Source organism: Vanessa cardui, chromosome 6 (genome assembly GCF_905220365.1).
Source record: "Vanessa cardui chromosome 6, ilVanCard2.1, whole genome shotgun sequence".
NCBI lineage: Eukaryota > Metazoa > Arthropoda > Insecta > Lepidoptera > Nymphalidae > Vanessa > Vanessa cardui.
Window position 1 is genome coordinate 11,532,191 of NC_061128.1, and position 22,603 is coordinate 11,554,793.

General features: G+C 33.6%; 2 protein-coding genes across 2 annotated transcripts in view; both read left to right on the forward strand.

The window, feature by feature from the left end:
- The window catches only part of LOC124530178, a 312,427-nt gene that overhangs the window by 67,992 nt on the left and 221,832 nt on the right, over positions 1–22,603 (forward strand). The gene's annotated exons all lie outside the window — the stretch shown is intronic.
- LOC124530179 lies at positions 19,122–20,387 on the forward strand. Its single transcript, XM_047104185.1, has 2 exons — positions 19,122–19,788; positions 20,261–20,387. The coding sequence occupies exons 1-2, from the start codon at positions 19,287–19,289 to the stop codon at positions 20,356–20,358; spliced, it is 600 nt and encodes a 199-aa protein (XP_046960141.1). The 5' UTR covers positions 19,122–19,286; the 3' UTR covers positions 20,359–20,387.

Below are 22,603 nucleotides of genomic sequence, written 5' to 3' on the forward strand. Positions count from 1 at the left end.
TACATTATAATTTATGTTTTATGTATTACTACATGCTATAAAAGAAAGTTGCTTCCAGCTGTCTGTCTGACGCTGTGTATTATGATCAGAACATTGAAACGCAACGAATTATGATGGTTTTTTTTAATAGGTAGAATAATTCAAGAGGTATATTTATATGTACAATATTTATAATATAGTAGAGAAAGACTGATCATTTTAGGGAATTATAATATGATCTAAATTAACACATTTTTGCGCTCACATTGTGAACGTTGACAAAACCCTTCGAGATAGATCAAAATAATGAACTACACTAGTTTACAACTTAAAAAACTCTGGGGGATAACCCACAATAACCATTTTTTATTAATTATTTATCAAGAGAAATAATGGCTAATTTACGAAGCAATTTTAGGCATTACGGCATTAATCCTTATCCAATTAAATACCTTAAATATATCGTGTACTAAATATAGACCAAATTGGAACTGAACTTACTAAAAAAGCTATAAACGTTATATATAACAGATTCTATAGTATATTTTGTATTAGCATTGACCCGTGCGAAGCGTAGTAAATTAATAATGTTATTTTTAAATTATAATTAACATATTTTTACTAAAAAAAATACGTTTATATTTTATTTTAGCAAAGTAAAATAATAATTACAAGGTTGAAATTAATTTAAAAACGTATTGATGACGATGATTTTAATTAAAATGTAGCACTGCTACGAACATTCTACAACTGTAGCAGTGCTACACTGTTCGTAGCGTAGCTAATAAAAACAATAGTCGATATTTCGAATGACGTAAATTTTATTGAAAAATTGAAACAATTGTGAAAAGTATGCTTGATTTAATAAATATAAAATGTAATTTATTTAATTAAAAAACTAAAACAATGAGATTTCGTGTTCTATAAAAACTTCATTAATCTCTAAGGGCTTTTTTGTATAGAATATTTTCTTTGTTAAAATGAATAATAATATTTTAATTAATATTGATTTCGATTATTTTACATATACGGCCAACCCGCAAGGTTGTTACGCGGTATTATTACTATTAATACATTTAATTGAAGATGAAATCAATCTGGGCTTTATTGTTTATAGCTGATAATATAAAGCTCTAGTTAGGATTTATAAATGAAATGATATTTGGGTTCTACTATAAGGATAATTACTGAATATGATGTGATTTGTATAAAATTATTAATTCTACTAAGATTTATGATTGTTTTTATAACCTAGGGAGATATTGTGTATTTGTGAGGCATACAGAATATTTGCTTTTTAATATTTTTATTGAAATGCGTTGTAATTTAAATTGTGATGTAATAATCTATACGTATACTACAATTGGTGTGTCTGTTTGTAATATTAAAAGAGTACCTGTTTTACTCAATGCATATGTATGTACACACGGTACATATACCAAAATAATATTTTTACAATTTTTGTCGGTCTATATGGTTTTTCTATTTTGGCAGATAACTGATATAATAAGGAATAACTTAGGTTACTATAATTTTTTTGTTAACGCAATAAAATTATAGTAGCCTAAGTTAAACGCGTACAAGTTCGCGGGTACAGATAGTATATTTCTTTTTTATTTGCAATTATTTTTTTAATAACTATTTCATAAGCACTGGAATGAAAGAGCTGATAAAAGAATTGATTTTATTCAATTTAAATTATATTTAATTTACAGCGTTACTAAATTTTAATCTGTAAAAAAATGTTGGCGTACATAACAAAAAAAAAAACAGGCAATAAATTTTAAACAAGTTTATTGTTAAATGGATACACGGGAGTACATTTGTTATTCTATACAATTCGTCATTCCGTTTCGCGTGATACATCACTTGCAATATTTAGGAGTAATAAAATAAATCGGCCGTGCGTGTTGGACAAGCATTAATGGTGCCCCGGGGCAGACTTATTTGTATGTAAGGTGATGAAATAAAGGTAATGAAGTATTTTTCTGAATTACCTACAAGCTAATTTGTTATTTATATTAGTATTTGGTTTCGTTTAATCGTGACGTTACATCTATTTGATATGAGACTACTAATCTAAAACTTACTAATCATTTGAAGTAATAAAATTTTGTGTCGTAGCTCGTTTCAACTTTTCTTTATGGTCACGTATAGGAAGGCAGTCAGACTACAAGATAAGTCATCATCGTCAACAATTGACAACGCATCATCATAATCAAAAATACTATACATGTTGTGCCAGTAGTCATGCTAATGTGGATCAATGCAATATAATACAATAATTTTTGATAGTATAATAAATAAGTCGCTTTTAATGGAAATGTTTTAAAATTTGAAAAAAGACAAGTCTATTTTTTTGGTAGTATATTAACGTTAAGCTGATAAATGTTTTAACAAAATTATATATGAGTACATTAGATCGAGGTAAGTCATTCGTTAAAACGAATATAGGCTTAAGAAGACAACTTACTTGGTAATGGTAAATACGGCGATATTCTTGGCTGCGCCGATAGAAGTCCAGGTCTACACGACCTCGCAAGACATCTGGCATTATTTCAACGGTAGAACTCGGAAGCAATTTATCCGAAATTTATTGCATTGTAGATATTGAGATCACAAGATTTGCTCGATCGATGACAGTTAATAGACTATCAGTATTGGGTTGATCTCTTTTCACCGGATAATTCTGAGCCAAGATGGGATAGTTAAAGTAATATTATGATAATTTTGATTTTTAATAGCTATTTTTAAAAGAGTTTACTGTTTTAAATGTACGGAAACATAAAATAAAATTGCTTTTTTTATTTTATTTTATAATTCGTTTAAATCACGTGTATAAAAATATCAATTAGTTACAATATACCAACATAATGATATCGGTATCACGGTCATTATAAACTATAGTAACAAATCAGGAGAGTAGAATATGTTTTTTGTGTTTACTAACCACTTAACCATATATAAAATTCGGATCGGAATATATAATTTATTAATAATATTACCCTCAGTTCAATCGAATAATAAAGAATTTTATTTGCGCTCATTTCTGATTTTATTATTATTGATGAAAACCAATAAGATTATTGGTTTTATTAATAACAATTTATTATATAATGCTTTAAAAATGTACTATAATTTTCATAAATAATCATCGGTAATATTTTTAATATATATTGTGCAATATGATAGTGCATAACGAATCTACTTATAAATAGTTGATAGAACATTTTCCTTGTATCTACTCTTGTTATCCTATTGAAATATAAAATTTAAAATATAGCGCGTTTCGGAGAAGGTTTTAGTTTATAAATAGAAGATAACGTCTGTTGACGGTTCTACTGATTCCTGACCGAGTCAATATTGATTATCATTAGTTTTCTATGTTGTCTCGGGTCTGGGTGTTTGTGGTACCGTCGTTATTTCTGATTTCAATATAAATAAAATTTTAACAAAAAGAAAAACCGACTTCGAACAAAACACTATTTTAAAAAAAATGAATATGCACGAAAAAGTAATAAAAATAATTGCGTATTCAACATATTTTTTAGAGTCTTCCTAAGTTAAATGAAATGAAAAATATTAGACTACTTAAAAGTCGATTAACGATTATATCATGTAGTTATAGTTATTGGTATATTTGGAGCCGGTGTCAGCCACGGTGCCCTTGCCCCAACAATCAAAAGAAAAAAGCGATACGAGCCCCTTGATTGATCCAGTATATTATTGTGTAAAAGGTAATTTGTAAAAAACATATTTGTTAAAGTATTCTCGTGTTGTTTTTTGATAGATATACTGTAGGGTTTTATTGGCTGACACCGACTCCAAATATAACAATAATTATAACTACATGATATAATCGTTAATCGACTTTTAAGTAGTCTAATATTTTTCATTTCATTTAACTTAGGAAGACTCTAAAAAATATGTTGAATACGCAATTATTTTTATTACTTTTTCGTGCATATTCATTTTTTTTAAAATAGTGTTTTGTTCGAAGTCGGTTTTTCTTTTTGTTAAAATTTTATTTATTTTTTGATTTTAAGTGAAGCTGATGTTGACTAACTATTTTTTTTTAATATGGATAGATTAAGCGTTCCGTTTATAGGAGTCAGAAACTACTTCGAGGACAATTTCAAAGGAAACTTGCGAATAAAGCAAAAATAGACTTTCGAAAATGCGGATTTAATACGTCACGCGGCGTAAACTACAAGGATCCCTCAAAAGAGCTGTAATCGAACTCAGCAAAAAAACTTTGAAAAAGACCAACTATATTTCGTACATCATATGACATCACATCACATACACAAAATTTGATTAAAGATAGTAAGAAATTCTGCCCCATATCGCACCCTAACTGCGAGCCGTATAGGAATTCCATCACTACATAGTATAAAACAAAGTCGCTTTCTCTGTCCCTATATCTTTAAATCTACGCAACGGATTTTGATGCGGTTTTTTTTAAAAGATAGTGTGATTCAAGGGGAAGGTTTGTGTATATAATACATGAACAATATAGTAAAGAAACACTGATAATTTTAGAAGTTTGCGATGTGATGTCGTAAATAAACAAATTCAGTAGTATATTTAGTATCAGTATTGCACCCGTGCGAAGCCGGGGTGGGTAGCTAGTTGATTATAATATTCGACTATGATAATTACATAAACATAACCACATTACGGAAGGTGACTCAAATATCCAAATAACCTATAAATAAAAGATTCGACCGAGTATCGCTAACGTGCTCCTCAGAATTGTTCCGTTCCCTTCCGTTCCGTTACTTTGTCATGGATCCTGTGCTCAGAACCTTACCAAACTTTCACCAAATTACCCTTGAAGTATATATTTTATAATAAAAAAAGAATTATCAAAATTGGTTCACGTAATTTTCAGTTATTCACCTATTTGTCGCGCATATACATAATGCAAATTTAAGACTTATGTCGTTTTCACATGGATACCATCATCGGAAAAAAAAATAAAAAAAATGGGACCCCACGGGAAGCACTACCTTTCAAACAAAAAAAAAATTATCAAAATCGGTCCACCCAGTAAAAAGTTATGAGGTAACAAACATAAAAAAAAAAAAAAAAAAAAAAAAAAAAAATACAGACGAATTGATAACCTCCTCCTTTTGGAAGTCGGTTGAAAACAATTACTTTAGCTACTTACATTGGGATCAAAGTAATGTATGTGATCTTGTCTCATATTTATAATTACGAAATTCTCTAACAATGGATATGCAATCGGAATAAAAAAAAGTTTTATAAAACTTCCGCACAATATTATAAGAACCTAAATTTTGAAGTATATGCGATTGCAAAATTTTGCCATTATAATAGCATAATATTTATATTCATATCAGGTTGTGAAAAGAGATTCAGAGCTTCAGATTATTTAATAGTTGTTATATATTTAAACGTAAATAATAAAATAGAGACGCACTGTCCACAAAATTTAAAAATTTATAAAATTTCTGCTGAATTTTCACGTTCAAAAGGAGTACAAATTTTGCCATGTCAGGGCATTACATGAAAAGCGCGCCGCTTGCACGAATGCATAGTTTGAATTTTGTTACTTACCAATATTACTGTAGCGGAGTTGTGTATGATGTTGTAGATGAGGTTTGATTAAAACAAAGTTTCTTCCACTACTAATTTATTTCTCGTAGAAATAATAAACACGAAGATAGGCAGGCACAGCACAGAATAGAAATGAGAAGAAAGAAATATGAAGGTAAGTTTAGATGAAAGAAGGAAGTATGACTTAATACAAAGACTTAAGGTGCAAAATCGTGTAGCAAAAATTAAGCGATAAGCGACGTGCGTTCAGTACGAGATCTAGGATTCGACTGCTTGACGGAAGGCGGCCGAACCGATGCGCATACGTTTCTTTGTTCAAAGTAACGGTAATTTATTTAGAAAAGACATTTCTATTACACGATCGCGCGGCGACTGCCTTCCGACATTACATAAATTATTATATTATATTTTAATTATTTATATGATTTTTAAAGTGTAGATATTTATACTGTGTATAACATGTATATATAATATGTATTTATTATGTAATTTATATAAGTATATAAGTATTATAGTATACATATATAGTATAGTTATATGTACATATGTTATAGTAATATTTGTATTTATGTTACCTTTATTATTTAATGTATGAAAAATATATAAGATATTATATGATTATATGTATAATATTTTATTTATATAAGTTATATAGGTTGTAGGGATCTGGTAAGTGTCGCGTTCGCCACACCACTCCCCTCCAGAGACCGTCCTACGGGCGATAATAATCAGGTATGTGTACTGTTCTGCCCGATCGTGTCCTTTTGTTATTATTTTCCTTATCTTTAATTTTATCATCGTGATTTTTTATTTCAGGTGGAGTAGCAGGAGGAAGAGGTATATCCCTTGGATCGTCGTCGTCGGTAAGCATGTATGCAGGCTTCAGTCTTTCTATTGTTACAGAGGTAGGTTTTCCTCGGACAAGTATTTTGAAGACTTTTTCGTTCCTCGCCAGTACTTCATGTGGGCCAGTATAAGCCAGTTGGAGTGCTCCTCTGTTAGCATCTTCTCTGAGGTACACATGACTAGTCGTTGCAAGATCTTTGAATATGAAGATAGATTTCTTACAGTGCCTGGAAGCTGGTTGCGGTTGAAGGTTCTTCGCAATAATCCGAAGTCGTGCCATAAAATCGGTTATGTCATCAGACTTATTCATGGATGGTTGAAAAAGTTCTCCAGGTAATCTAAGCGTCTCGCCATATACCATTTCTGCCGAAGATGCTTGAATATCTTCTTTAATTGCATTTCGGATTCCAAGCAACACCAATGGAAGTGATTCTGTCCAATGTGAGTTTTCATGACAAACAATGGCGGCTTTTAATTGGCGGTGAAATCTCTCAACCATGCCATTACATGCAGGGTGATAAGCAGTAGTTTTCTTGTGTTCAAAACCAACCATTTCAGAGAGGTGCTTGAAAAGGGCAGATTCAAATTGTCGTCCTCTGTCAGTGATTATAGCGGTAGGGCATCCAAAGCGTGCTATCCAGCCGGATATCAAGGCCTTAGCTACTGTCTCTGCTGTTATGTCCATAATAGGAATAGCTTCTGGCCATCTCGTGAATCTATCTACGGCTGTAAGACAGTATTTGTAGCCGTTTGAGATTGGCAGTGGTCCTATTAGATCGATATGGACGGTGGTAAATCTGGCACGTGGAAGTTGAAAATTCCCAGGACTGGTTGAAACGTTCCGAGTAGTCTTCGCTCGCTGACAGGCTTGACATTTCTTTGTCCATTCACGGCAATCTTTCCGTACGCCGGGCCATACGAAACGCTGAGCTACAAGTTTAGCAGTGGCATTGGCGCCAGGATGGCTGAGTGAATGTAAGCTTTGGAATACTCTGTAGCGAAACGGTGATGTGACAAAGGGTCTTAGAGTCTGATTTTTGTCATCGCAGTACAGCTGTATTTGCGTTCCAGGAATGATTGTCTTACGTAGATTGAGAGACGATTCTCCTTCTATCAGTCGTTTCAGCTCAAGATCGTCAGCTTGTGACTGTGCTAGCTCTGTCAAGTCTATTGGCTTTGTCAGTTCTTCAATCCTCGATAATGTATCTGCCACGACATTGTCCTTTCCAGATATATGCCGTATATCAGTAGTAAATTGTCCGATATAGTCGAGGTGGCGAAATTGTCGTGGTGAGCATTTATCCTTTCTTGTTGTAAAGGCGTAACATAAAGGTCTGTGATCCGTGAAAACGGTAAAATGCCTTGCTTCTAGCATGTATCGGAAGTAACGGATTCCCTCGTATATCGCAAGTAGCTCCCTGTCGTACGGAGAGTATTTACTTTGCGAAGGACTTAGTTTCCGTGAAAAGAAACCGAGAGGTTGCCAAGCATCATTTTTGTATTGGTGTATAGCAGCTCCTATTGCTTTGTCTGAAGCATCAGTTACGAGCGCGATCTTTGCATTCAAGTCTGGATGAGCTAAGAGTGTTGCGCTGCATAGACTGTTTTTGCATTCTTCGAATGCCTTAAAAACTTCACCCGTGATGTCTACTGGATGTGAGCCTTTGACCTTATCAGTGAGAAGAGAGTGTAGAGGTGCTTGAATTTCCGCGGCACCTGGGATGAATTTGCGGTAAAAATTCAGCATGCCTAAGAATCTTCTTAATTCTCTCACAGTCTTAGGCACAGGAAATTCTTTAATTGCCTCGACTTTGGATTCCAATGGTTTGATGCCATTTGATGAAACGGTATATCCCAAGAAAGACACTTCAGAAACTCCAAAGACGCATTTAGACGCATTTATTACCATCCCATACTCCCGAAGCTTATGAAACAGACTTCGTAAGTGATGTTGATGTGTTTCTTCATCAGGGGAAAATATGAGGAAATCGTCTAGGTATGCGTAGACAAAGTCTAAGCCTCTGGTCATTTCGTCAACAAAACGCTGGAAGGTCTGGCCGGCGTTTCTGAGTCCAAAGGTCATATATGGGAACTCATAAAGACCAAACGGTGTTGTGATGGCCGTCTTTGCAATGTCCTCAGAAAATACTGGAATCTGGTTAAATGCTTTCACGAGGTCGATTTTGGAGAAAACACGACAACCCGATATGTTATGCGTGAAATCGTGAATATTCCGAATCGGATAGCGGTCAGGAATTGTTCTTGCATTAAGCATCCGATAATCACCGCATGGACGCCATCCACTTTCCTTCTTCGGGGCTAGATGCAAAGGTGATGCCCATGGACTCTCTGATGGTCGAGCTGTTCCATTTTTAATCATAGCTGCGAACTCTTCCTTGGCTATGAGCAATTTATCTGGAGCCAAGCGACGTGGCGAGCAAGATACTGGAGGTCCAGGTGTAGTCCTGATATGATGGACCGTGTTATGGTTAACAACCTTCTCGTTTCCTGCAGGACGTGTGATCTCCGGAAATTGACGTAGCAGTATATGGTAGTTTGAATCACCGAGCAATGTCTTCACTGAAGAAATCGTGCTGGATGATGATACTGATTCTGCTGAAGTCGTCAGGGTTGTGGTGCTATCGATGAGACGCTGGTTACGGCAGTCGACTATAAGACCATAATATGACAAGAAGTCGACGCCAATTATAGCCTTAGTGACATCTGCCACTATAAATCGCCATGTGTAGTCTCGACGCAGGCCAAGATTCAGCTCGAGGTGAGCAAAACCATATGTTGAAATAGAAGTCCCATTCGCGGCATAGAGTTGGTAATTGGTCGGAGATCTTCTTTCACGTAGTGCTGTGCGAGGGAAGACGCAGAGATCGCTACCTGTATCAACGAGAAACTGCATCTTCGATTTTCGATCCGTTACGAAAAGGCGACCAGATACGTTATGGCTATCGGATGTCGCCATTACCGATTGCCTTGGTAGTTTTCCGACTTAAAATCGCATGGCTTCACACATTTATTGGCATTCTTTCCGTGTTTATTGTGATACCAACATAATGGAAATTTTCTGTAGTTGGACTGTGATCTCATTTGTACTGTCGGGCTACGTCGTCTTCTTGATCTCGATCTTGGTCTGTGACTGCGAGCAGACAGAGCTTTTACTTGCTTTGTGAGCTCATCTATTTGTTTCGCCATTGAATCAATGGTTGACTGGGGAGCAGATGTTGAAGCGACTTGAGGTGTGCACGGTACCAATTCATGTAAGCTGTCGGCTAAGTCAGCCAAAGCTTGAAGGTCATAAGTTTTCTGAGCCACAATAATTGGTTGAAGAGCAGTAGGCAGACGACTTATCCAAATAGTTTTAATAAAATCGTCTGGAACTGATGGACCTGCTAATCTTTGCAGGTGTCGGAGAAACTGAGATGGTCTCCGATCTCCTAACTCTTCGTGAACAAGTAATTGTTTTACCTCTTTCTCGCGCGAGGCTGACAGACGCTTGATTAATTCAGTTTTAAGTCGTTCGTACTTCCCTGTCTTTGGTGGTGAAATAATTATATCCTTCACTTCTGCTGCGTAACGGTGTTCTAATGTCGAAGTAACGTAATAAAATTTTGTATCGTCGTCAGTGATTCTCGACAACACAAAATTGCCTTCCAGTTGTGAAAACCAAACTGCAGGTTCTTCTGCCCAGAACGGTGGTGGTCGCACTCCGACTCGAAATATGTCGGTCGTGTCGTGAGGTGTAAATGGTCGTCGTGACTCGGCATTTAAGTTCGAGTTACCTTCATTTTGTGGTTCCATTTTATTCCACCAAATAATCTAGTGTTCCTTACTTGAGTTGGTTAATTAATCCTCTTCGTTTTCAGCTTCTTTGTTTTCAGCGGGGTCACCAATGTAGCGGAGTTGTGTATGATGTTGTAGATGAGGTTTGATTAAAACAAAGTTTCTTCCACTACTAATTTATTTCTCGTAGAAATAATAAACACGAAGATAGGCAGGCACAGCACAGAATAGAAATGAGAAGAAAGAAATATGAAGGTAAGTTTAGATGAAAGAAGGAAGTATGACTTAATACAAAGACTTAAGGTGCAAAATCGTGTAGCAAAAATTAAGCGATAAGCGACGTGCGTTCAGTACGAGATCTAGGATTCGACTGCTTGACGGAAGGCGGCCGAACCGATGCGCATACGTTTCTTTGTTCAAAGTAACGGTAATTTATTTAGAAAAGACATTTCTATTACACGATCGCGCGGCGACTGCCTTCCGACATTACATAAATTATTATATTATATTTTAATTATTTATATGATTTTTAAAGTGTAGATATTTATACTGTGTATAACATGTATATATAATATGTATTTATTATGTAATTTATATAAGTATATAAGTATTATAGTATACATATATAGTATAGTTATATGTACATATGTTATAGTAATATTTGTATTTATGTTACCTTTATTATTTAATGTATGAAAAATATATAAGATATTATATGATTATATGTATAATATTTTATTTATATAAGTTATATAGGTTGTAGGGATCTGGTAAGTGTCGCGTTCGCCACATTACTATCGTACTGTGTGAAAATAAATCAGAAATTAAATTAATCGTTAAGGGATTCTTAATTTAAATTTGATAAATGTATTTTCATTCAAATTATTAAGCTCGAAGTTTTTTTTGATATGAAGTTTAGACATTTTAGTAACTGTTTCATTTTCAATTTTCAAAATTCGAAATATTCCCGAAAATACATTTTTAATTAGTTGACTCAGAATTTCGTAGCAAAAATATTTTCTTTGAAAATGATATTATGCTATTTTCGGATCTGTTTTAATGAACAGCATCTCTATATTCTATTAGATTTTAAATTGTGGACATAGACATAATTATAATGTTTCACTGTTTTAAGTACTGAAATTCTTACGTATATTTTATATAAAACGTTCTTATAATATTTAAAATATATAACTAATAGTAATACATAATTACGTGAGAAATTTAAAGAAATAGGTGTATTAACGGCTGCTTCGCGTATATTTATGACAATAACTATATTGTGAAGCAGCCGTGAAAACACCTATTTCTTTAAATTTTGATTGCTTATAGAAATAATATACAAAAATATTCCAAAAAAGCTGATATACATCCTATTAATACAAGAAATACGAATATAGTTGTAACCCCTAGTTTCCGTTTCCATGCTCTACAGATAACGTTTTTGGGCAATGGTATACGCATACATAATAAGATACCGGGAAATATAATCAAATTATCATTTACAATATTTAAAAAGTTTCGTAAGACTAAATTAATAAATAAATCTTATTATTCATTAAAAGTGTACTTTTAAACAGAAACGCATGGAGTTAGGCTCGGGTTCCATCACAGGACACTAATTATTATAAAGAACAGCATTGTAAATCTGTTTATTTGATAAGAGCAACTAAGCGAGTTACTTGCCGTTTCTTCTTGCTAGAGCCTGCTTTCCGAGACAGTGGTGGTAATTAATTATCGACGATTCAAATATGCTTCATTGTGAAGTTTATTTGAATAAATTTGATTTTATTTGACTGGAATAGTTTACACGTATATCGAATCAAATAAATTTATGAAACTTAGCAAACAAACCGTCACGCCTGTTTAAGAGTAGCCTCTGTCCTTCCCGGGGAGTCAAACTATCTTCTTGTATATTATAATTTGTAATGATTATGTTTGTAATAATTTTCTGAGTCAGTAATTAAAAATCAAAAGATTAAACTTAACGTGAATACATTTGAAATCAGAACAGACGAGTTATCTGTAATGCACAAAAAGGGTAACAGTCTGTAAGTACCTTTCCTCTCGAGAAGAAGATTTGAAACTTCTTCACTCTGCTCTTATGGCTAAATAACATAGACAAGTAAAAAAATTATAATTTTTATTTAAAGATTACATCATAAAATATACGGATATAGTTATAAATATTCTACTCACTAATAAAATAAAATAAAATTCATATAAAGTCTCCCTAAAAATTCTAAGCATAAAAATAATGCTTCCCATCGACATCGGCCAATAATAGTAAAGAAAATCATACATAATATTACAACTTCGCTACATAATACGGATCACAAAGGAACGGCGACCTTTGTCCTTTATACATACATTATTAGACGAAAGATAGAGAACCCGAGAAATAGAAGCTATTGTGTGTCCATGTGTGTGTGATTTGTGTATGTAGGGTAATGGTTATTTTGCAAGTTATTTGTCTGTCAGTGCTCGACGGTATATGACTGCCGAGTCGTCAAATGCCTAACGTTGTCTGCGTGGCCCTTGAACGTGGAATAAAAATTACTAGATGTTACGAAGCGTGCTGTGACGTCACACCTGTTCGGTTTTAAATGTTTGACTTTGACTATTACTTTTGAATGATCGCCTTTTGTTTATTCTATAGATGATAAGAGTTAATTTAAAATAAAATTGTTGGTTGTGCGTATTTATATGTTTGTAACGTATTGCAAGATCTGATAATAAAATAAAGTGTAACAAAATAAAAAAAACTTACTTTAAACAAAACACTATTTCAAAACAAATTAGTATGCACTAAAAAGTAAAAAACATAATTACAATTATTTTTATATTTAAAGTCGGTGAAGAAATAAATGTTTAAAGTATGATTTTAATATGTGTGATTTCAGTGAAAACAGAGAAATAAATAAAATAAATAAATGACATATCTAGTTAATACATCCCTGAATTCTTTCGAACGTGCTTATTATCCTGTTGACGTGTTTTGACCAATAATATGATGCATGTTACTTTAGTATCGTTTGTTTGGCACACATATCTTTTTATATCGTCCTGTTTTGTTACGTTTTCTATTTATCGTTTTCCTTATGTTCTGTTATACATTAAATAATGTTATTCTCTCCTTACAACTGATCATTATTTAAATACTTCCTAGAATATTCGTATATTAGTTAATAAAACATGAAGAGGCACAATGAACAGGAAAATGTGTGCAAACGGTACAATACATACTTAATTTGTGTGTAAGTGTGTGTGTGTGTGTGTGATATAGAGGTAGGCGTTTTAGATCTTAGTAACCCTTTTCTATACTTCTGATATTGTGTTTACATCTAGTTTAGATTTGAAAACGTAACAAGCAAATAAACTATCATAAATTAATTATAATATTAGTAGGGTGTAGTGAGTTCACATGTTATAACTCACTGAGAATTAAGAGACATGTTGGCTATTTTGATGTAATTTTGAATAAGATTGAAGAGAAAAATGTACTAAGTTTTTTTGAGGCCTGGATATTTTGATTCAATGAGTAACTGAGAGGCTTTTGTGACTGTTGTGACCTTTTTGAAAGTATCTTTAAACATACAATGACTACGAAATTACAAGACGTTGTTATAGTTTCCAAGTTCGAGCGTGAACTCAAATCTATCTGCTGTTTTGGATTATCCATTGTCATCGGAGCTACGAATGTGTGAAATTTCAGCTTAATCGACTCAGAGAAGTGAATTTAATGAACTCCTTCAATTCAAATAGAGATATGGACTTATTAATATTAAATACAATTCGTAAAGTATATTTTGATGGAACAGATTTAAAATTAGAACAGATGTTCTTTATAATGCAAAAAAGGGTAACATTCTGTAAGATTATGTTTCTCTGAAACTCATTTGATAGTATATAATTCCTTATTTCTTGGTACAAACTACTTATCAGATAGTCTACCGCCAAATAGTAATACTTAATATTTTTGGGTACCGGTTTGAGTAAGTGTTACTACAACTGTAAGAGATTAAAAATCTTAATTTCCAAGGACGATAGCGCGCTGGCGAAGTAAGAAATTATTTATTATTCAATAATGACAATATCTATGGGTAGAGGTGATCACTTACGATTGGGTGTATTACTGAAAAAAATTGATAGAACCCCGATATATTTTGTATTAGTCAGTCTGGAACTTTAATTCTGGTTCTCGGGATCTGCAGCGACTAGACAAATGAGGTAGTCACTTTTACACACATAATTATTATTGGTTAGTTAAAAATGTTTCATTTAAAATTCAGTATATTCAATATATATTTAATGTAATGTTTAAAGTTCCGTCCAGAAAACATCTAGTTCGTCAAATATCATGCAGATTTTGAGAGTTCAGAGTAAGCTGGTTTTTTTTAAAATTACGCATCCATCCATCCATCCATCCATCAGCCCTTTTCCATCCACTGCTGGACATAGGCCTCTTCCATTGCACGCCACTGAGATCGTTCTTGGGCTACTCGCATCCAGCTCCTGCCAGCCGTCTTGCGTAAGTCGTCCCACCACCGTGCCCGAGGACGTCCTACACTACGTTTGCCGAGACGCGATCTCCACTCTAGAATACGTTTCCCCCAACGGTTATCGGTTCTGCGGCAAATATGGCCAGCCCACTGCCACTTCAGCTTACTAATCCGGTGGGCTATATCGATGACTTTGGTTCTCTAATAAAATTACCCGCCATGACCGAAATCGGCCAGGATGACATCGAGGATCATTTAATAAAATTTGTAATAATTAAACAAAAGTCGTCTCTCATCACTATAAAAATACAAGTCTATAAATGATCAAGGATTACATAAAATTAGATGTATCCTGGAAAAACAAGATGGTTGGCAGCACAACTTCAAATATTCCAGGAACCGTTTGTAGGCAAGTTATTGCTGCATTCAAAGTATTGGTAGACGCAAATAAACGATTCAATTCTATATAAAAACAATTTTAAAATAAAATTACGTTGACTTTAGCTTACCTTTCAAAGCTTATTCCTGTTTATGTCAAAAGAAAACGAATGCATGGATTTATATTTAAAAATAGTTCTTTTTATCAAAAGATCGAAATTGTGTAAATTCAGAATCTTCTTTTATTGCTTCTCGATATAAATTAAAAATATATTGTCAATGAAACGAAGGTTTCGAAAGTTTAAATATTTCCATTTTCATTTGTAAGTAAAAGGATTTTTTTACACGAGTTGACTGATTTAACTCTATTGAATTTTATTTCTTTTGTTTTGTACAAAAAAGAAATGTTTTATCCCTTTAAAGGCTACTTCTTGGGCTAATTAAAATGTGTATTACATTGTTGTATATTATTTTATTTTCAATAAAACTGTTTTCTTTAGGGAATTAAGATATTATGTCCCTTTTGTTTTCAGTTAATTAAACTTAAGCATTGTACGTGCATAGTAACATCAAAACAAATTGTTTTTTGATTTATTTGATGATTGAGCTCAACAGTGATAAAATTACTAACATATCTCAGATTAAGTTCTACTAAATGAATATGTGGTTGAAATAGAAAAGTGAAATAAAATCAATCAATTCTGGACAGAAGAAATCATCTAATATTCTTCTATGAGGAATATCTATTCTATCTACATCAACATTGGAGTTTTACATAACGTTAATTTTCAACTGTAAGATGACTAATCACTAATTTATATTTTCGAGTTAGATTTCACTAATTTTTATTACTAACCGAATCTTATTATCACACTCTTAGGAATAATTGTATACGAGTTATTTTATGCAAGATCTGGAAAGATTTTCGTCTATAACTTTAACCGCTTATAAAAACATTTCATAATCCAGCTTCAGAATTGCTAGTTTTATTTGTCTGGCTTAAATGACTACCAGTGGAGGCAATAAGTATGCGGTATATCATCACGTAATACTTATTTTTTTATCATGTGAGAAAAATAAAACATAGAATCAATCAATTTCGTAAAATATATTTTAAAAGGAAATCAGTTTCAAAGCGAAAGTGTTTTTCTACATTATGAGGTAGGTATGTATAAAATATCATAATGCTTCGCTCTTTACTAGCTTCTGTGTTAGTGATATATTAGTGATCCCTGCGATACCTTTAGTATTATAATAAAATGATAAAGTCTTGAGTGAGTAATGTACTTAAGATGTGATTACAAATCGTGACATTCGCTGTCAGAGTTCAACAAACGATCCGCCGTCCTACGTTTTCAGAGGCTTCAAAGGTTACTAAGATGAAAGCGTTATGTCAGTAGTTTTACTCAATACAACAAAGAGTGGGGCATCTTATTTGCTACATTTTTTTCATGTATTATTTTATGATAAAAACGGGAAACGTACAAATGCATAATCCTTACCACACCGTACAGTCATCATCAGTCCACTGCTGTCCACTGCTGGCCTCCCCCAGAGCGCGCCACGTTGTTCGGTCCTCTGCGTCCCTCATCCAGCTTCTACCGGACCAGCAGCGGGTCGGAAGTCGTCCTACATTACGCTTTCCGAGACGCGGTCTCCTCTCTAGGACTCGTCTGCTAGTACACCGTACGGTAATTTTTTTTATTGCAATTGATTTATAGTCTTTTACCATCCATGGTCTGTAATACTGGAACCTGGTTTGCAGGTTCGTTGGTGGCCTTTATATAAGTAGCTCGTGCATTTGGTTACATAGAGCGGTTGGCTGAAAGAGCAAATAATTAAAGTATTTCAATAATAAGCAGTTTAATTATTTTTATCCAAATTATTATTGTCTAAATAAAACGTAAACCTTAACAACTTTATGCTACTACATGCAAATTTTACGCTTATAACGAACTCGTAGCAAGATTCTAAGAAAGTATTTCGTACTTTACGAGCGGAATAAAATGAGATACAAAATAAATTCAGAAGTAAAATTAATAACTGTTGTTTGCAGCTTAAAGAGATGTCAAACTGTTCGTTTCAGACGATAAATTTTACGCAACTTTAGTCTTTACATGTTTGCAACAATGTTGATAATTGAATACATTCTAGTTGTAGTTAAGTGTCGATAAAACCTTTTAAGTATTATAAAGTTATAGACACTATCTAAACGTTATATACAAACTATTTTTACTAAAAACTTTTTTGAAAAACTCTGTATTTACTGGTACATACATATATTTAAATAAATATAAGTTTCATTTTTAAGTGATAAATCATCAAAAGAATCGTCTACTCGTTTATTGATATATAATTACACGTAACACCGTCTATCCGCTATGCCACTGTATCATAACAACATCTGACATATACATATATATTCGGTTCGGCAGTTCGGCTGGGACCTGGAAGAGCATATAGATATTGAATATACAGGATTTACGTTAAATATGAATAATAAAATTTATCTGACGCGGACGGGGTCACGGTGAGTTATTATTATTGGCTTAAAATATACATTTTTTTATGTTCTAACTGATTTGGTACCTATTGGTCCTACGTTCGTCGCATGTTCTGTCAAATTGCATTCCCGCTGAGAACGGCTACCGCTGACCATAGTAGGTTAGGTACATAATATAATATACATGCAATTTTAGTGATACAAATGCTGGCAATGATATTAAGAAAATTGAGGAAAAGAGACAGCAATGATTTAGAACAGCTGTTTTTTATATATATGTATGTCTTTATATTGAAGCTTAGTCGGACTGTTTGGTTGGGATTTTTTATGTAGATTTCATTTGTACAGTCAGAGTAAGAAAACCTTTGTCAGTTTTCCAAATCATTCCTTTATCAAGTCTTAAACTGGAATGGATTCTCGAAAGTAGGAATATCTTGCCAAAATCGCAGTTTGGGTTTAGAAAAGGTGTAGGCACGATGGACAGCCTGAGCGTATTCTCTTCAGAAATTCGCCTGGCCCTCTCAAGGGAACACCATCTTGTTGGTGTCTTTCTTGACGTCACTTCAGCTTATGATAAGGTTCTCCTCCCGTTACTCAGGCACAAAATGCTCCAGCTGAGTCTTCCCGCGAGGATGATTAATATCATATGCAACCTTTTCATGCAACGGTATATCTCTGTTCGAGTGCAAGGTACTATGTATCCCCCAAGAACAGTATGGAAGGGGCTACCACAGGGCTCGGTTTTAAGTCCCATTCTTTATAATTTATATATCTCTGATCTCGACTCTTCTTGTTCATCTGATTGTAACATATTACAATACGCAGACGATATAGCTCTTTATTATGCCTCAAAGTCTATGGATGATTGCTCTGTTCGCCTTAATGCTGCCATAGAAAATCTTTATATCTGGCTAGCAGATCACGGCTTATCTCTATCTGGTCCTAAAAGCTCGGTAGTGGTGTTTTCCAGAAGAAGATTGATACCGGATATTGATATTGTTCTGGAAAATGAGACCATTCCAGTAAAAAATAAAGTTAAATTTTTGGGTGTGTATTTTGACTCCCGTATGAATGGCACGGTCCACCTTAATTACATTAAGGAAAAATGTGAGCTTGGGGTAAATGTTTTAAGGTCTCTATCAGGTGTGTGGTGGGGTGCTCACCCCTACACTCAAAAACTCCTTTATAACGCCATTGTTCGGAGTCATTTTGATTACGGTTCATTTTTGCTTGAACCGTGTAATAAATCTGCTTTAGCCGATTGGGACAAAATTCAAGCTAAGTGTCTCCGCATCATTTGTGGTGCTATGAAGTCTTCGCCCACCAAAGCTCTCCAAGTAGAATGTCTGGATCCTCCCTTATTTCTTCGTAGACAATATCTTTGTGATAGATTTCTCTACAAAGCTTTTCAAAATTCTTGCCACCCATTACTTACTTCTCTTCGTCACCTTTCAAACTATGTTTCATCTTCTTCTTACTGGGCTCATAAAGAAGTTCCTTGTCTTTTTAAAAGTTATGAAAAAATTATTGCAACATCTCCTCTTTTTCAATTTCCTGGTAATCCTTTGTTTGCTGTCCCTTTTGATGCACTTGCTTTTAGGCCCAATGTAATTACATGTTTTGGTATTAACAAAGAAGATCCTGGAGCCAACTTTCGGTTTAAAGAACTCTTAAACGAACAGTTTCCCGGGTGGCGAACTATGTTTACAGACGCCTCCAAACTATCTACAGATGCCCCTGTGGGTTCAGCTGTATGGGTTCCTGACATGAAGCTGACTCTTAGTTTTAAATGCTCACCCAGGATATCTGTTTTTTCTGGAGAAACAATAGCTATTTATGAAGCTGTATCCCTGATAGAATCACACAACCTTAATAAAACCATAATTTTTACAGATAGTCGCAGTTGTTTAGAGGATATTTTAAAATTTCCGTTACGTTCTAGAAATGTTCACCCTATTAACCTCAAAACTCGGGAACTTCTTTTTAAGTGTCACTCTGCTGGAATTGAGGTAGCCCTTGCGTGGATTCCTGGCCACTCCGGGATTTCTGGCAATGAACAGGCTGACATATGTGCTAAGTGGTCTATTCGTAATGGTACGGAGACTTATGCTAATTGCTTTGCCCAAGATTTACGTTCTCTCGCTAAAATTGATTTGAATAAGCAGTGGAGTGAGGTATGGAACTGTTCCCGTCATGTTAAAGGTAAATTCTATGGCAGTTTGCAACCTGATATTCCATTAAAACCCTGGTTCTTTAAGTTTCGTCAATGCTCTAAATTTTCTACTTCTACAATAATTCGATTGCGTCTTGGTCATAACTGCAGCCCCCATTTTTTATCAAAGATCAGGGTTCGGGACCACTCCTTATGTGAATGTGGCCTTGATGAGGGTACTGTTGAACATATTTTCTTTGATTGCACCAGATTTCCTATTTCATTGTATGATCTTCTTCCTCCTACTTTTCCTCGCCCTTTCAACATGTCCTGCATTTTGTCATCTTCAGAAATGTCTATTATAACTATTTTATTTAAGTATATTGAAAGATATAATATCAAACTCTGAGTTAGTTTAAGTATATATTATTTATATAATAAGTATATCTATGTAGGTAGTTTTATTATTTTGTATCTTAGTGGGTGTTGGTGTATTATATTGTGATGTCCTATTTGTTTTAGATCGTGCTACTGGTCATTGGGCAGAACGAGAAAGAGCTGTATTAAGCAACCACGTGTATTTTTCAACCCTGACACTGGCAGAATTGTCAACCTATTGACAGAGGCCATAAATATAAAAAATTGAATTGAATTATCAAGTCTTAAACGCTTAGTACCTTTTGAATCTAAACATCAAATCATTGAAACGCGATACGTCATTCTCAATCGGTAAAGCAGGTTATCGCTCATACTGAGCACACGAAAATAGATCTTAAGGTGACGGACCTTTTCTTACGGACTGTACATTGAGCATATTATTTACATTGCATCACTATGACATATAAATATATTTTTTAATTAGTACACTAGTGACTGGCAAGGATTTTATCGCTTAAAAGTCAAATAGATTATAAAAATACTCAAAATAATTTTAAATGTTTTTAACATTTTTTTTATTGACAAATGTCTTTCAACATCATACTAAAATTAAGAAATATTGTGGTCAAAAATGTCTTGTTGTGATAATTCATTGACTACTTCGTCTAATTTTTGATTCTATACCAGGGGACAAGAAGATCTAAGAGATCGAATTTTAGACTTAACAAGTCGTTAGTTGTGCTTCTCGAATGTGGCGCTCACATTGCAATAGTAACACCTACTAGAACAATGTCTAAGTCATTACTAAAAGTAACTTCACGGAACTTGACTTTGTTACCATCACAGACGCAGGACTAATCACTAATTCTATCAATTAAAACACAACGGAAGGTTACTACGGTTATAACTCTACGTTATGATTGCAAAGAATAATTTTAAGTATTTAATATCACAAAAATATAAGCCTCTCGAGACTGATGAGGAAAAATGTATCCGAATCGAAGGCAAATAATATCCCAGTTAGATTACGGGCATTATAAAGCTTTAAGATCATAAACAGCTTGATCTGACGTAAATTTATCTTTTATTTATTAATATTTCAAAGGTTGCTTTTGTTTTCCATTGTTTCACTTACAACCTTTTTTATTATTGTTTATAATCGCATTAAAAATATATGACGTATGGATTTTTATCACGGTAGTGATTACTATTATATAAACCTGGTCATAATATTTTTCTTAATTATTAAGTCTTAATTAAGTCTGCGTAAGAGCACAATATATGAGTGAGTGTGTTCGCAAACATTGCATAGAAGTATATAACTCGTTGACTGCTGCTGGTAATTATAATATACCTATGAAAATATTTATCGCTTTTTGAGTATTCAATTCAGGAAACCATACAAATTATCTTTTCGTGATAATATTATTATTTTTTTTTTGTAATTATTTTTGGTTGGCAATGATGTTCTAGTAAACAGATATGTCATTAACGCGCAAAAAGTGAAGATTAGAAAACGTCCTAATTGGGACGTCTGCCTTTAGTCGTTTTCATCACAATTATGTAGTAATACGTTTTGCGCAATTAAAACATCTAGTTATCCCTTTTACTTATTGTTTTTTATCAAGCTATCCTTTTTACTTGTAACGAAATGTGAAATAAACGGTCCTCGACGCGGCACACTTTTTTCTGTTGTTTAGTATGGGTATAACATATCTGTTTATTAGAATATCATTGGTGGTTGGCCTTTGTAAGAGTTCGTCTGGGTAGATAACATAATATTATGAGAGTCAGTGTAACAACACAACATAACATCTTTGGTCCCAACGTTGGCTGCGCATTGGCGGCATAATAAATATACACATTTCTTACCACGACAATGTATACAGGGAATGATGAACACTTATCACCTCGTAAGCCGATCCGCATACCATTATAAAACAAGCTGATTATAAATGTATGTACTTATGAAAATAATTTAAAATTTTAAAAGTGATTCTTTGGAAGATTTGTAACACGTATGTATATTGAATAAAAATATTTTATACCACATCAAAATGGATAAATCATAAAGATTCAATTTTATTGGCGACTTCGTACGAGCCTAAAATATGACTTTGAATGAAATAGTTTCAATACAGAGTGTTATATAAAGTCCACTTCCATATATAATTTAGAATTTATTATTAGAAGTCTAGTTATGATTAAATGTTACTAATAGTATAAATAGGCTTGTCTGGGTTCTTCAGTTTAAGAAAGTAAAAACTATATCAACGTTGGAGTTTTACATCACGCTACTTATAACTAAATATGTAAGATCAACAAATAAATTGTTTACATTTTCTTTACATTATCACTTACCAACTGAATCTTTCTATGAAACTCTTAGGAACATAGGAGCTGAGATGGCCCAGTTAGAACGCGTGCGTCTAAACCGATGATTGCGGGTTCAAATCCAGGCAAGCACCACTATATGTATGTGCTTAA

What these genes read in the sequence shown, in the direction of transcription:
- LOC124530179 (XM_047104185.1), top strand. Translation starts at nt 19,287, where the DNA reads ATGTTTACAGACGCCTCCAAACTATCTACAGATGCCCCTGTGGGTTCA. An exon ending in CTGTTCCCGTCATGTTAAAG is followed by an intron (nt 19,789 to 20,260) that starts GTAAATTCTATG and finishes TATTTGTTTTAG; the next exon opens with ATCGTGCTACTGGTCATTGG.